Source organism: Halichoerus grypus, chromosome 9 (genome assembly GCF_964656455.1).
Source record: "Halichoerus grypus chromosome 9, mHalGry1.hap1.1, whole genome shotgun sequence".
NCBI classification, from domain to species: Eukaryota; Metazoa; Chordata; class Mammalia; order Carnivora; family Phocidae; genus Halichoerus; species Halichoerus grypus.
In genome coordinates, this window is record NC_135720.1 from 16627502 (window position 1) to 16643607 (window position 16106).

Genomic DNA, 16106 nt, shown 5'->3' on the forward strand with positions numbered 1-16106 from the left:
TAAGGTTCTCTGAAAATGTAAGCTCTAAGAGGATAGAAATCAGAACTACATAGCTCTTTTAGATAGAAATCTGATAGAAATCAGAACTACATAGCTTTTTTAGTAAACCCAGTGACAAAGGTGCTTTACTAAAATGTTTTAATGATACAAAAGAGTGGTTTCCAGTATTTTGACTGATACCGTTTTAACAATCTGATAGTCTCTTTGTTTGTATAAGGATGAAATAAAGAATGAGAAATAATCAGAGTTCTGTTGTTATGATTGTCCCCAGAAGCTAATCCTATAAGAAAAAAGTGATACGTTACATAAAGGTGAAAATATTAAAGAAATATTTGAGGAATTTGAGCGTTTGTTTTCTTTTTTACTTTGAGATTATATGGATGTTTATAGTAGTTTTACAAACAGGACATTAATATTATGGTTTGGGGCCCTGTGCTTCATAATTATGAATTTCTCTAGTGAAGCTCATAGTGCTCTTTCTCTCTTAATTATAAGGTTTAAACTTTGTTTCTTTTTTTTAAACTTCATATCAGGATATGGTTATACAAGCTCTTCAGAAAACTAATAACAGAAGTATAGAGGCAGCAATTGAATTCATTAGTAAAATGAGTTACCAAGATCCTCGCCGGGAACAGATGGCCGCAGCAGCTGCCAGACCTGTCAATGCCAGCTTGAAACCAGGTGATCAATCAGACTTTTTTTTCTCGTTTCTTATAGTATTGTTTTAAAATATTTATCTACGTCAACTCTTTAGTCTTAGAAATTGTTAAGAGCATCGCAGTAAGTGAAAGTCTAGTCAAGGTAATAGCATGATAGTGTTATACCAAAATGAATTTGAGGATGGGGCCCTTAAGGTTTCATAAGTAATTCTGATAAGCGGCCGCTGAGGTTGAAAACTACTTGATTGGTTATACTGAAGCTGAAATATTTCTTTTTTTACCACAGATACCATATTCAAACTATTCTTTTTTTTCTTTTTATAATCTTGTTTTATTATAAGAGTGAAAGTTGTTCATCACAGAATATTTAGAAAGTAAGTAAGGAAAAAGAAGACATCACTATAAATACCTACAAGATTTTGGTGTGTTTTGTTTCTCAGTCTTCTTTCCTGTGGAAAACCTGAGTGGGTTTACATGTGTATTTTGATTCTTACTGATTAAGCAAAAAAATGAGGTCATACTAAAACCTACTTGATTCACTTAATATACTGTGCATAACTTTCCTTGTTATTAAATGGTCTACAAAATAATTTTAGTAACTACATTTTGTTAGATTTATCACATACCTTATGTAACCAGTCTCTCTGACATTTGCCTTGTTTCTCTTTTTTGCCATTATAGACAGCATTGCAGTAAATCCTTTTGTACCTAAATCTTTGTACATTCCTGATGATTTTGTGAAGAAAATTTTCAAAGTCTTGCAAAAATTTAAGGTTTTTCTTAGATATTGCTGTCTAGAAAGGTATTCCCAACTTATATTCTCCTGATCAGTTTAATATAAGACTGCCTATATTTGTAAATCCTAGGTATTATGATTTTTATATATTTAATGGCTGTGGAATTACTGTCTTGTTTTATATTCACATTTCTTTGATCACTGGTGTTAAACATTTGGTTATCAATTATTTTTATTTACTTATTTATTTATTGGTTATTTTTTAATTGGCATTTTTATTCTTTGTTAATTTTGTGTTCATCCTTTTTTATTGATTTATAAGAGGCCTTATTTATTCATTCTTTTCATTCAGCAAAATTTTATTGTTCACCACTGTTTCAGGCCCTTTGCTCAGCATTGGGTATAAAGTTCTTGCCATTTTGTAGAGCTGACATTCTGGTAAGGGAGATCAAACCCTCTCACAAATAAATACACATAGGATTACAGCTACATACATGTGAATGAAGTGGGGTGAGTTATACGGTACTGTAGACTCATATCATAAAGGGTTTTTTGACTTAATCAAGGAGATCAGAGAAAACCTTCCTGTGAAACTGATAGTAGAGCTGATAGCTGAAGAAAGACTAAAGTTAATGGGAAGGGTTTAGTGAGGAACGGTGTCCCTATGCATGGCCTGTTTGGCAGGTTTTGATGCTACACTGGAAGAACTGAAAACAAGAGTATGCAATAGGACTAGAGAAATACATAGGGCCTGACTATGCAGGACTGTGTGTTGATCTTATCCTAAGAGCAGCAGGAAGTTAGGGAAACTTCAGGCAGTGTAATGATATGATTAGATTTGTGTTTCAAAAAGATGGCTGCAGTGGATAAGAATGGATTGGGGGTTGGGTATTGGGATAGACTGGATAAGAGATACAGTAGTTCCCAGGAAACAAAGGTTATTTAGACTGGAAGAGGGCAGTGGAGAAAAGTGAATGAATTAAGAGAGATGAGAGGGGTAAAGTTGACAAGGACCCGGTGATAAATTACATACAAGGGGTGATAATGGAGAGGAATGATTCCTATGCTTCTGGTGCAGAAATATAGATGCAGTATGGCGATACCCCACACTATAAAAGTGAATGCTAAGAGAGAACAGGATTTGATGGAAAAAGATCATAAGTCTGGTTTTTTACCTCAGGTTGAGTTAGGTTCATTGAGTTACCCAAGTGAAGATGTCAGGTAGGGAGCTGGATGGATATATGTACAATTAGCCCTGTGTATGAAATAGGTCATTAAGGGAGATTATGTAGACAAAAATGACAAGATGGCCTAGAACCAAGCCTATTACTTAGTAGCTGGCAGGAGAGGATAAGCCTGCAAAGACAGAAGAATTAGCTGAAGAGGAAGGGAAAAAAAAAGTGTCTTAAAAGCCAAGAGTGTATTTTATAAAATTATTAATCTGTAATGAATTGGAAATTTAAAAAATAAAAAGATCTTCACTGTGTAAGAAGCATACTCTTGCTAATGTCCTCACTGTACCCTCATAGAAAAACTTCTCAAAGTGTTGTTTATACATAATTCTTTTTTTTATACATGAATTCTTTACCTCACATCAATTTATTCCTCAACCCATTCCATTCTGAATTATGCTCCCATGACTGAATAGAAACAAATTACCCCATGTGTCATGGGCTGAATTGTGTCCTCCCTCCGCCAAATTCAGGAAGTCCTAACTCCTAGTACCTCAGAATTTGACTATATTTGTAGACAGGGTCTATAAGAAGGCAGCTAAGGTTAAATAAGGTCATTTAGGGTGGGCCCTAATTTTATAAAATACAATAATGATGAATTATTCCAAAATATAAATTTAAAATGACATATATAAGTACAAATAGTTTATTGTTATATTTAACAGACATAAAATTTCACTGTTAGATTTCTGTAAAGGTTTCTAAGTTTTTGTTCTCCACTTCCATACTTCTAGTGGACTAGTAGCAACATTTTGAGGTAGTGCTCCATACGCAAATGGAGGGAGAGCCTTGTTTGTTTGTTTTAATAGTAAAGACTTAGGCATGTTTAAAAGATAATTGCAAAACTCCAGTTAAGATAAAGAAATTAAATACTCAAGAGAAAAGGATCAAGTAAGGTTCCTGAGAAGCCAGGAAAAGAAAGGATCCAAAGCATAGGATGACAGATTATTAGCCTTATAGAGGAAGAGGAATCAACCATTTTGCTCTAACAGGAACTAACAGGCCCAGGTTATGTGGGGAAGATAAGGGAGTTCCTTTCTGATGCCTTCAGTTTTCTCCAAAGTGGAAAATCAGGTCATCTGCTGAGAGTGGTGTGTGAGGAATGGGACAGGCAATTTGAGGAGACCCAGGACTAGAGAGAGTTGTAGTGGAGACGAAAAGAAACAGGATTTCCTGGCAGTGCTAAAGCCATTTGATGATGCTGATCATTGAATTTATGGTGGAATCAATCTGCACTTTACATCACCTTTTCTAGCAGGCATGAAAAAAAGTTAGATAGCTGGAATCATCTGTGACTAGAGTTCTACTAAACAAGTACAAAATAAGATAGATAAAGGGAGGACAGAATATTGCTGAAAGGGTGATTTAAATCCTTAATCAAGGCATATTCCTGCTCTGCTGTTAGGGGCTTTTCATTCCTTCCAGACTCCTCTTGATGGCTTTGCTGCTGTCAGACTTCCTCCAGTACCCCACTTTCCCTCATTTACTGCTCTCCAGCCATGCTGAATTTCTTTTTGTTCTTGGAAAATACCAAGCTCCCCCCTCAGGACCTTTGCCTAGTCTTAGATCATATGTCATCTCCTTGGTGAAGCCTTTTCTGACTGCTGAATCTCATCCCTTTCTATCTCCCTTTTCCTCTCTACCATTTTGACACCATTTATGGTTCCTTCATAGGATTTATCATACCCAGATGTTACCTTATTTATTTACTTGTTTATTGTCAGTCTTCTCCCCCAAGAATGGAGGTTCCATGGGGCCATGGATATTTGTTCACCACTGTACTTGGATGGTGTAGATGCTCAATAAAAATTTAATGAATGAATAGAAATGAGGGGAGGAGAAAAGGAATACAGAGGGGAGAAAGAACTACTGGACCATGGAATTAAATTAGCCACAGTGTCGCATAAAGAAAGTGGAGGACTAGTGAAGTAGGGATATGAAGGTCTTGGTGAAGTTGAAAAATGCTTGTAGTGGTAGTTAAACATGAAAGGAGAGTTGTAGTCCAAGTGTATAAACTTTAAAGAAATGATTTTGAAAAAAGCAGATATGGTTAATATCAAAATTAGAAATATGATCTTAGGAGTGATATTGGAGGTTGAGGGAGGAGGTCAAGAAACTGAGGTGAGGGTGATGGATGGTTTGTCCACGCGGATGTTGAAGTTATAGAATGTTGGCAGGGCTTAGGGTAGACTGAATGTCAAAACTATGGGTGAATGAGGACAAGCAAATAAGAGTTCATTAATTGAGAGGAATGAATGTGGCCTCCCAGATAGAATGAGCATCCAAAGAGCTGGCTTTTTAAAAAGAGTATGAAAGAATAATGAGAGGTAGAATCCCACCTTTAGCCCAGTTTATTTATTTTTTAATTAATTATTTGTTTTTGGAGAGAGAGAGGGAGGTGGGGAGGGGCAGGGGGAGAGAGAGAGAATCTCAAGCAGGCTCCATGCCAGGTGCAGAGCCCGACATGGTGCTCGATCTCACAACCCTGAGATCATGACCTGAGCTGAAATCAAGAGTCGGACCTTTAACCAGCTGAGCCACCCAGGTGCCCCTAGCCCGGTTTATTTTTAAAGAAAACCTTAATTGCAAAGGGCTGAAAAGGAAGTAGTGTCAGCAGAAGATAACCAGCTTTAAGGAGTTGGTGGGAAAGCTTGGAGCAGACGGTGATATAGGAGCATTTGTTAGTTATAGAACAGAGCAAGCACGTCTGGGGGCAATAGTGGGAGGGTTTGGGAAGTGGGAGAACACGGAGAGCTTTACGAGAGGTGCAGAACAGAGATGGCAGTATACTCTAGGCTCGCGGAGACTAATATTTTAACTGGCAAAAGCTTAGTGAGTGAGGACATGTTGTATTTAGCCTCAGCTGACTATCTGAGGAAGGTGAAACTGAGGTTGGTGGCCAGAAGACTTGCCTGGGTTGCCTGGAGTGATGACTTTTCCTGAAGTCATAGGCCCAGAATGCTACCCAGCCTCGATGAAACACAGTATTAAGCTGTACATTCTGAACATTTACCAATTTTTCCTCATATGTGTTTTGTTTTGAATTTGCTAAGTGTTTTATGTTTTATGTATTTAGATCTGTAAATTATCTTTACTGTATATTCTCTATCTGGAATGTATTATTTATATGTATTGCATTTTATATAAATGCATTTTATGTATTTTTAAATGTGTTAAAGATCTTTTTCCAAGTAGTCAGACTATTTTAAATACTTCAGTTTTTTTTTTTGTATCATTTATTTTCTTGCCTGTTTCATAGTTGGAAATTCCAGTAAAGAGAAACTATAAAATCTGTATCTTATTTCAGCTAATTGTCTCCTGGTATCTTTGAAATATATTTAAAAGTAGTTGTTGTATCTATTAAAATTACAAATGGACACACCCTTTGGCTTAATAATGCCACTTCTGACAATTTATCTACTTAACATATATGAAATGATATCTGGGGGCGCCTGGGTGGCTTAGTCGATTAAGCATCTGCCTTCGGCTCAGCTCATAATCTCAGGGTCCTGGGATTGAGCCCCATGTCACGCTCCCTCCTCAGTGGGGAGTCTGCTTCACCCTCTCCCTCTACCCCTTCCCCCTGCTCATGCTCTCTCTCAAATCTTTAAAAAATGGTATCTGGGGGCGCCTGGGTGGCTCAGTTGGTTAAGCAGCTGCCTTCTGCTCAGGTCATGATCCCAGGGTCCTGGGATCGAGCCCCACATTGGGCTCCCTGCTCGGCGGGGAGCCTGCTTCTCCCTCTCCCTCTGCCTGCCTCTCTGCCTGCTTGTTCTCTCTCTCTATCTCTCTGTCAAATAAATAAATAAAATCTTTAAAAAAAAAAAAAGGTATCTGTACAAAATTTTTCACTGCCTTTTTTTTTTTTTTGTACAGCAAAAGACTAGAAACAACCTTACTATTCTTCAGTAAGGAAACTGATTAAATTTGGGTACATCCAGGCACCTGAGTGGCTCAGCTGACTTTTGATCTCAACTCAGGTCTTGATCTCAGGGTCATGAGTTCAGGCCCCACATTGGGCTCCATGCTGGGTGTGAAGCCTACTTTAAAAAAAATTAAATTTGGGTACATCCATACAGTGAAAAACTGTGGTAAACTTTTTAAAAGTAAGCAAACACTTTATATACTGATACAGAATCTTCAATATTTTAATGAGAAGAGCCAGGCACAGTAGTATACATAGGAGGTAGTGTATTTACTTGCATATCCCCAATATATCTTACTGATGACATTGATTACCTTCAAGGAAGGAAGTTGGTTGGCTAAAGGACAGAGGTGGGTATACTTTTGTACTTCTTGAATTCTGAGCTATGAGAATGGATTACCTAGTCAAGTAAAAATTTGAAAGGTAACATAAAACCACTTAACTGAAATTTGATTTTTATAATTCTCAAAAGAGAATTACCATTTAGCTATGTCAGAATTCCAAGCTAAATTTTTCAAAAATAAGAGGTTAAAAATGTGTTTTTTTTTCTCTGTTTTATGACCATAGGGAGTGTGCAACAATCAGTTAACCGCAAACAAAGCTGGAAAGGTTCCAAAGAATCCTTAGTTCCTCAGAGACATGGCCCACCACTAGGAGAAAGTGTAGCCTATCGTTCTGAAAGTCCTAACTCGCAGACAGATGTAGGAAGACCTTTGTCAGGCTCTGGTATAACGGCTTTTGCTCAAGCTCACCCTAGTAATGGACAGAGAGTGAACCCCCCACCACCTCCTCAAGTCAGGAGTGTCACTCCTCCACCACCTCCCAGAGGCCAGACTCCTCCTCCAAGAGGTACAACTCCACCTCCCCCCTCATGGGAACCAAACTCTCAAACAAAGCGCTATTCCGGGAACATGGAATATGTAATCTCCAGAATCTCTCCTGTTCCACCTGGAGCCTGGCAGGAGGGCTATCCTCCACCACCTCTGAACACGTCCGCAATGAATCCTCCTAATCAGGGTCAGAGAGGCATTAGTTCTGTTCCTGTTGGCAGACAACCAATCATCATGCAGAGTTCCAACAAATTTAACTTTCCACCAGGAAGACCTGGAATTCAGAATGGTAGTGGACAGACTGATTTTATGATACACCAAAATGTCCCTGCTGGCACTGTGAATCGGCAGCCACCGCCTCCGTATCCTCTGGCCCCAGCTAATGGACAGAGCTCTTCTGCTCTACAAACGGGGGGATCTGCTGCTCCTTCATCATATACAAATGGAAATCTTCCCCAATCTATGATGGTGCCAAACAGAAACAGTCATAACATGGAACTTTATAACATGAATGCACCTGGACTGCAGACAACTTGGCCTCAGTCATCTTCTGCTCCAGCCCAGTCGTCCCCAAGCAGTGGGCATGAAATCCCCACATGGCAGCCTAACATACCAGTGAGGTCCAATTCCTTTAATAATCCATTAGGAAATAGAACAAGTCATCCTGCTAATTCTCAGCCTTCAGCTACAACAGTCACTGCTATTACACCAGCTCCTATTCAACAGCCTGTGAAAAGTATACGTGTATTAAAACCAGAGCTACAGACTGCATTAGCCCCTACACACCCTTCTTGGATACCACAGCCAATTCAAACGGTTCAACCTAGTCCTTTTTCTGAGGGCACCACTTCAAATATGACTGTTATGCCTCCTGTTGCTGAAGCTCCAACCTATCAAGGTCCACCTCCACCTTATCCCAAGCATCTGCTACACCAAAACCCATCTGTTCCTCCATACGAATCAATCAGTAAATCTAGCAAAGAGGATCAGGCGAGCGTGCCCAAGGAAGATGAGAGTGAAAAAAGTTATGAAAATGTTGATAGTGGGGATAAAGAAAAGAAACAGATTACAACCTCACCTATCACCGTTAGGAAAAACAAGAAAGATGAAGAACGAAGGGAATCTCGTATTCAAAGTTATTCTCCTCAGGCATTTAAATTCTTTATGGAGCAACATGTAGAAAATGTACTCAAATCTCATCAGCAGCGTCTACATCGTAAAAAACAATTAGAGAATGAAATGATGCGGGTAAAACCTTTTAAAATGCCCATTTCATGCTTGATCATCTATTTGCTTACTGTTTATTTTAAAATATTGGTCCAGTATTTTTCTTTCTTTTTATGCCTAAATATATTATCAGTTATTTAAAAGTCAGTAAATTAAAGTACTTTTGATTATGCCATTTTGTTTTAGTATTTCAAGATTTACTCAGAATTTCCTGGAATGAAGTTCTAATAAATTAAGAAAAATATAATTTATAGTGTGCTGTTTAGTTTCATAATCCCTTTATATGGAAATAGGAGCAAAGGTTATTTTCTAGGTTTTACACATTATCTTACAACATTTTAAAATAAGCTAGAAATATCTGGGTCCCATCTCTTTATATACTTTTGAAACATTTGTTTTTACTTATAGTAGTTTTGGGGCTTTATTTATCAGGCTTATTCATTTGGTTGGTCTCATTAGAAAGTGTCAAAGACCTGTTCCTTCTGTTATTTCATCTTCTAATTTCATTTTTATAATGTACTGGAAAATGTGCTGAAATTTTTAAACTACTAAAAAGGAGACCAGAATTAGTGCTCACTCATTTTAGATAAATCTCTGTTGTGATTCCATATATATATCTTCACTAGTTGTTATGGTGGTATTATCATTGTTAATATTTTTGTCACATGTTTACAGTTCAGAGGTTGACTCCCAATCTTATATCTATCACTCAGAATCCAGGAGGCTTAAATTTGTGATAAAACTTTCTCACATAACTTGAGAGCCAGTCTTTTAAGATAATTTTTCTAAATCTGATTTCACAGTTATGTCATTCCTGCTATTAATTGAACTTTCTTAGATGAGAAATACCATGATAATCTGTAGGACTTATCCATATTTTAGTTCTTAGGATTTCTTACTAAAGTCTATCTGTATGTATTTTCTTAGTTTATTTTTCCTTTTTCCTCTTCACTTTCACTAATAGCTGATTTAAACTTTTATGGTGTTGGAAGCTTTGCTGACTTCTGTAGCCTCCATTACTGTGTAGGCAAGTAAGATTTTAAGAGAAACAGTTCTAAGTCTGGCATGCCACCCTTCTTTAAAGATTTTGCATGGAAATGCGCATCCTAACAGAAGCATGAGGTTGCTATATTCTAATTAGGCTTGCATTTCTAGAATTAGACTCTACTTCTTTAATTCCTTTTCTGTTTAAACCCTTAAATTAGTTCTTTATTGAACTAGCCAAAAATAAACTTCCTTCTAAATCCAGGTAGTCCATGTCTACTCAGAAGTTGGCTTTTGTTTTTAATCTGTGTTTTGGTATCTTCATAAGTCACCATGACTATCCTTTGAAATGTTCCAAAATGTCTAAAAGATACCTTATAATCAAACAAGTTGTCCCTTTTAAATAAGGTAGGAGAAAGCCTTTGCATTTTGCATTAGTGGTGGCTGTGAGTCCTACCCTTATTCTAATGCCTGAGAAAAATAAAAGAAAGATGAAAGGAAAGATGGACTATTAATGAGTGGTTTGGTTAGAGAAGGCGTTCTTTTGTTCTTAATACATCGATTTTTTAGAGTAAATGATCTGGATGGGAAGAGGTTTTTTTCATGAAAGGTAAAATAGAATATTTTAATCCTAGGCATTCCACAAGAGAAGCATATAATGAAGGCAATCTAATCACATAATTTGGGATGAATATGCATGGAGAGATAGATGAGGATGCATGTTAACAGATGTTTGGTTATTGCACATTGGGAACTTTTTTGGGGGTGCATTAGAAAGCAGTTGAAGGCTGACCGTTGGTATCGTCTTCTTGCTCTCCACAGCAGAATCTGCATATATACTCACCTTTGTATATCCTGTTAACTATCCCTTAAGCTGCACTTTTGATAATTAATTTTCTCTGAAGTATTTTCTAGATTTCTAACATGCTTTATTAAAAGTTATTATGCATTTAACCTTTATATGCCTGAATTTTTTCCAAACTATTTTTTAATATTTGGTATAGAAGATAATTCCTCATTTAACCTTTAGTTTATTTGCCTAGGTTGGATTATCTCAAGATGCGCAGGATCAAATGAGAAGGATGCTTTGCCAAAAAGAGTCTAATTACATCCGTCTTAAGAGGGCTAAAATGGACAAGTCTATGTTTGTGAAGATAAAGACACTAGGAATAGGAGCATTTGGTGAAGTCTGTCTAGCAAGAAAAGTAGATACTAAGGCTTTGTATGCAACAAAAACTCTTCGAAAGAAAGATGTTCTTCTTCGAAATCAAGTTGCTCATGTTAAAGCTGAGAGGGATATCCTAGCCGAAGCTGACAATGAATGGGTAGTTCGTCTATATTACTCATTCCAAGATAAGGACAATTTATACTTTGTAATGGACTATATTCCTGGGGGTGATATGATGAGCCTATTAATTAGGATGGGCATCTTTCCAGAAAACCTGGCACGATTCTACATAGCAGAACTTACCTGTGCAGTCGAAAGTGTTCATAAAATGGGTTTTATACATAGAGATATTAAACCTGATAATATTTTGATTGATCGTGATGGTCATATTAAACTGACTGACTTCGGCCTCTGCACTGGCTTCAGATGGACACATGATTCTAAGTACTATCAGAGTGGTGAGTAAAATCATAACATTTGTACATATTAATATGATTTATTAATGCAATAAGATATAAGATGGTATTATCACTGGGTGAAAGCCAGAAGTCCTGGTTTCAGGTCTTGACTATTGGATAAATGTGAGTGAATCCTTTAGACACCTAGACTTATAAAATGAAAGAATATGTTAGATTCAATTATTTCTAAGTATCATTAATATTTTTGAGTTAATCTCTTTAAATTTTGTTAATTTGAAATATGTCAGACAAATAACATTTTAAAAATAATCTTGAAATGAAGCCCCATACCTGCCATTCAACTTAAGAACCAGTTATCAGTACTTTTGAAGCCCCTAAACGATCGCTTCCCCTTTTCTCCTCCATAGAGGTAACCATTATTTCAGAACTCTGTAATCAGTTCTTTACTTCTCTCTATACTTTTTCTACATAATGTCTGTAACCCTGAACAATGTTTTTTCATTTTGTCTACTCTTGCACCTTTATTTACATGTAACTATTCTGTATGTATTCTTCTGTGTTCACTTCTTTTATGTGTTTGAGGTTGATCTGTGTTACTGCATATGACATCTATTTTCACTACTATTTAGGATTCCATTGTATGACTACAACTTATTTAAATGTAAACACCTGGGGCGCCTGGGTGGCTCAGTCGTTAAGCGTCTGCCTTTGGCTCAGGTCATGATCCCAAAGTCCTGAGATCAATTCCCACATTGGGCTCCCTGCTCGGCAGGAAGCCTGCTTCTCCCTCTCCCACTCCCCCTGCTGTGTTCCTGCTCTCGCTATCTCTCTGTCAAATAAATAAATAAAATCTTTAAAATAAATAAATAAATGTAAACACTTTATGTACACAATATCACTGTGAGGATAAAGAAACTGAGGCTTATTTAGATGAAATAACTTGCCCAAGTCAGAAAAGAAGTATAAGGGCTAGGCTTTGAGCCCAGGTTTGTCTGATTACAGGGCCCGTGTTATTTCTACTACACCACACTGCCTCACCAAGATCCCTTCAAAGCACTAATGGAAGTGTAAGTCGATCTAACAATTCTTGAATACTTATTATGACTAGGTTCTTTGCATATATTCTAACTTAAGGGTCAAAGCAATCTTCTGAGGTAAGTCTTATTAGCCTTCTGTGCTTAAGTGAACACAGTAAATTGAACATTAAATGGATAGAACTGAGACACCTGAACCTGTCACCTGAATTACTTGGGGTTCTTCTTAAAAATGTGATTCTTAGGCTCTATTCCAGTCTTCTGATTGAAAATATTCACTGGAGGGGAGAGATTGTGTTTTTTTTTTAAAGTTTGCTTTTTATTTTTTTAAGTAGGTTCTACACCTCACATGGGGCTTGAACTCATAACCATGAGTTTAAGAGTTGTATGCTCTACCAACTGAGCCAGCCAAGCGCCCCAAGAAATTGTATTTTAGTCAAACATCCCCAATGATTATTACAGTCAGGTTAATTTCAGATGTATTTTTCTAGGTGATTTCATCCAGTCATGGCTTTTTTTTTTTTTTTTAAGATTTTATTTATTTATTTGACACAGAGAGAGCACAAGAAGGGGGAGCAGCAGACAGAGGGAGAGGGAGAAGCAGGTTCCCTGCTGAGCAGAGAACCTGATGCGGGGCTGGATCCCAGGACCCTGGGACCATGACCCGAGCTGAAGGCAGACTCCTAACCGACTGAGTCACCCAGGTGCCACCAGTCATGGCTTTAAATGCCATCTCATATCAGCGACTTCCAAATTTCTCTTTAGAAATGGCCTCTCCCTTTCGTGTGTGTGTGTGTGTGTGTGGTGTGTTTTTAAGATTTATTTATTTATTTTAGAGAGAGAGTGCACAAGCAGGGGGAGGGGCACAGGGAGAGAAACTCCGGCAGATCCCATGCTAAGCATGGAGCCCAATGCGGTTCTCGATCCCAGGACCCTGAGATCATGATGTAAGCCGAAACCAAGAATCAGATGCTCAACTGACTGAGCCACCCAGGCGCCGCATGTGTGTTTCTAATGGGCCTTTCAAACTTAACGTTACCAATAAACAACTCTTAATTTCTCCCCCTCCAGTCTTCCCCATTTTAGTAAATTGCACTACTACCACCCACTTAGTTATCCTTGATTCTTTTTCTTCCACACCCTCTACATCCAGTCCATCAATAAATCCTGCTTATTCCACCTCTAAAAATACCCTGGATCTGTTCACTTTTCTCTGTCTCAGCTGTTACCATCATAGTCCAAGTTGTTTTTTTGTTTTTTTGTTTTAAGAATTTATTTATTTATTTATTTGACAGAGAAACAGCAAGAGAGGGAAGTAGGCTTCCCGCTGAGCAGAGAGCCCAATGTGGGGCTCCATCCCAGGACCCTGAGATCATGACCCGAGCTGAAGGCAGATGCTTAATGACTGAGCCACCCAGGCGCCCCTGTCATAGTCCAAGTTTAACTGCAATAGCCTCTGAACTGGTCTCTCTTCACATTTGTCCTCCCTATAATCTAGTCTTTACATAGCAGTTAGTGTTTTCTTTTTTAAACATAAATCAGATCTTGTCATTTTCTTCCATCAAACTCCTCTGTCTTCCCACTGTATTTGGAGTAAAAGGCAAATCATTTCTTTTGCTTATAAAACCCATGTACACTGGCTCCCACTCCGTTGTCTACCATTCTCTCCTTCACTGACCTCACTGGTCTTTGCTCTGTTACTGTTTCTGTATAGAATGCCTTGCCCTGGTTTTCAAATGGTTGTCTTTCTTGTTTTTTACAAATGTCACCTCAGTCTTCCTGAGCCACCCTGGTATAGTTGTCATATCACCCTATGTTGATTCTCCGAATGGGATGCATCGTTCTCTTTCTTACATATGTATCGGTTGTGTTTGTCCCATACAGAGAAGCTACCTGAGAGAAGAACCTTGTCTTTCTTATTTATCCTTATCATTTGTTGAGTGAATGAAACACTGATGTAATTTGTTTGAAACTTTGTTCAGATTAGTAATGGGGAGCAATCTGAATAACAGATTCCTGATCCTGCCTACTCATGAGTTTGATTATCATCATTTAACATTGAGTAAATTACTGAATCTTACACTAAAACCTGTCCTATTGATATCTCAGAGCACAGGCTCTAGTCAGTAATAAATACTATCAATGATAGGCATACATTGTTTGTCAAAAGAAAAGTTTGTTAACTCTAAACCATGGTGCTAAAAGATTAAACAGGCTTTAGGTACACTCTTGTTCTTGATGCTTTTATTTACTTACCTATTTACTACACAGGTGACCATCCACGGCAAGATAGTATGGATTTCAGTAATGAGTGGGGTGACCCCTCTAACTGTCGATGTGGAGATAGATTGAAGCCACTAGAGCGGAGAGCTGCACGCCAGCACCAGCGATGTCTTGCGCATTCATTGGTTGGGACTCCCAATTACATTGCACCTGAAGTGTTGTTACGAACAGGTAAAACATTAGTTTCATAGTATCTCAATAGTCCTTTAGACCAGCTGAAACTTAAATTAGCATGTGGCTTATTTTTCAGGTTTATAGTAAAAATACTAATTTCTACAGCATAAGCTGGTGATTTAATATTAATTTTGATTTTATTCTGAGCACTTTTTAAAAGGTTTATGAATAACTATAACTTTGGTATCTTATTTTAGGTTATACACAGTTATGTGATTGGTGGAGTGTTGGTGTAATTCTTTTTGAAATGCTGGTGGGACAGCCGCCTTTCTTGGCACAAACACCATTAGAAACACAAATGAAGGTAAGATAGAATCTATACCAAAGAATTGTCACAAAGTCCTTATATCACAGACTTTCAGCAGTTCTTTACTTAGAGCATCTTAATTTGGAATTTAAGAATGAACTTGTAAGGGGGTTGCTGGCTGGCTCAGTTGATAGAACATGTGACTCTTGATCTTGGGGTCATGAGTTCGTAAGTTCGAGCCCCCATTGGGGATAGAGTTATATTAAAAAAAAAAAAAAATGAACTTGTAAGGTTATAGGAAGCCACTAAAATTCCACAGGTGCATTTTTCTGCATCATCCTACTGTTGTCATACTATTATATTCCCCCTCACTCATTCTCATGGAAGTCTTTAGTACTATTTGCAGATTTATCCTAATTTATTTTTTGTCACCTTCTGGCTCCTGGCTTTGTTACCTTCCATGCACATTCTACCCCCAAACTACAAAGTATGTATCTCCACTTGAAATTACCTCTGGCACTTAAATGAGAAGTTGCCCTTGATTTGGACCATAAACAGTCCCATTAAAACCCCTTTAGTGGTTCCCATGTGCATGGATTAAAATCCAAATTTACCCTCTTTTCCTTTGTCCATACCATTCCCTCTGTCTGAAATGTCCTCCTTTCTTTCCCATCTTCCACAACCCTCCCCACTTTCTTAAACATGGTTAACTACTAAACTAACTCATTCTTATAATCATCCTTTAAGTATCTGAAGTTATCTCTTCTATGATGCTTCCCCCTAAGTTGTAACTACTTCTTTATTGCATTTAATATACTATATTTAAAACTTCTGGGCTGCCTGAATGGCTCAGTTGGTTAAGTGTCCAACTCTTGATATCACCTCAGGTCTCGATTTCAGGCTTGTGGGTTTGAGCCCATGTTGGTCTTGCGTTGGGTGTGGAGCCTACTTAAAAATAAATAAGATAAAAATAACTTCCTTTATATTTTTTCTTTCTTTTTTTTAAGATTTTATTTATTTCAGGGGCGCCTGGGTGGCTCAGTTGTTAAGCGTCTGCCTTCGGCTCAGGTCATGATCCCAGGGTCCTGGGATCGAGTCCCACATTGGGCTCTCTGCTAGGCAGGAAGCCTGCTTCTCCCTCACCTACTCCCCCTGCTTGTGTTCCCTCTCTCGCTGTCTCTTTCTGTC

The 16106-nt window shown here is 37.8% G+C and overlaps 1 protein-coding gene across 2 annotated transcripts in view; it reads left to right on the top strand.

Moving 5' to 3' along the window:
- The window catches only part of LATS1 (large tumor suppressor kinase 1), a 50813-nt gene that overhangs the window by 26884 nt on the left and 7823 nt on the right, over nucleotides 1-16106 (top strand). For both annotated transcript variants that reach the window (XM_036075028.2, XM_078054582.1), the window contains 5 exons: nucleotides 534-681; nucleotides 7120-8630; nucleotides 10637-11219; nucleotides 14486-14668; nucleotides 14869-14975. In XM_036075028.2, coding sequence (XP_035930921.2) covers nucleotides 534-681; nucleotides 7120-8630; nucleotides 10637-11219; nucleotides 14486-14668; nucleotides 14869-14975 — 2532 coding nt within the window. The remainder of the gene's footprint in view (nucleotides 1-533; nucleotides 682-7119; nucleotides 8631-10636; nucleotides 11220-14485; nucleotides 14669-14868; nucleotides 14976-16106) is intronic.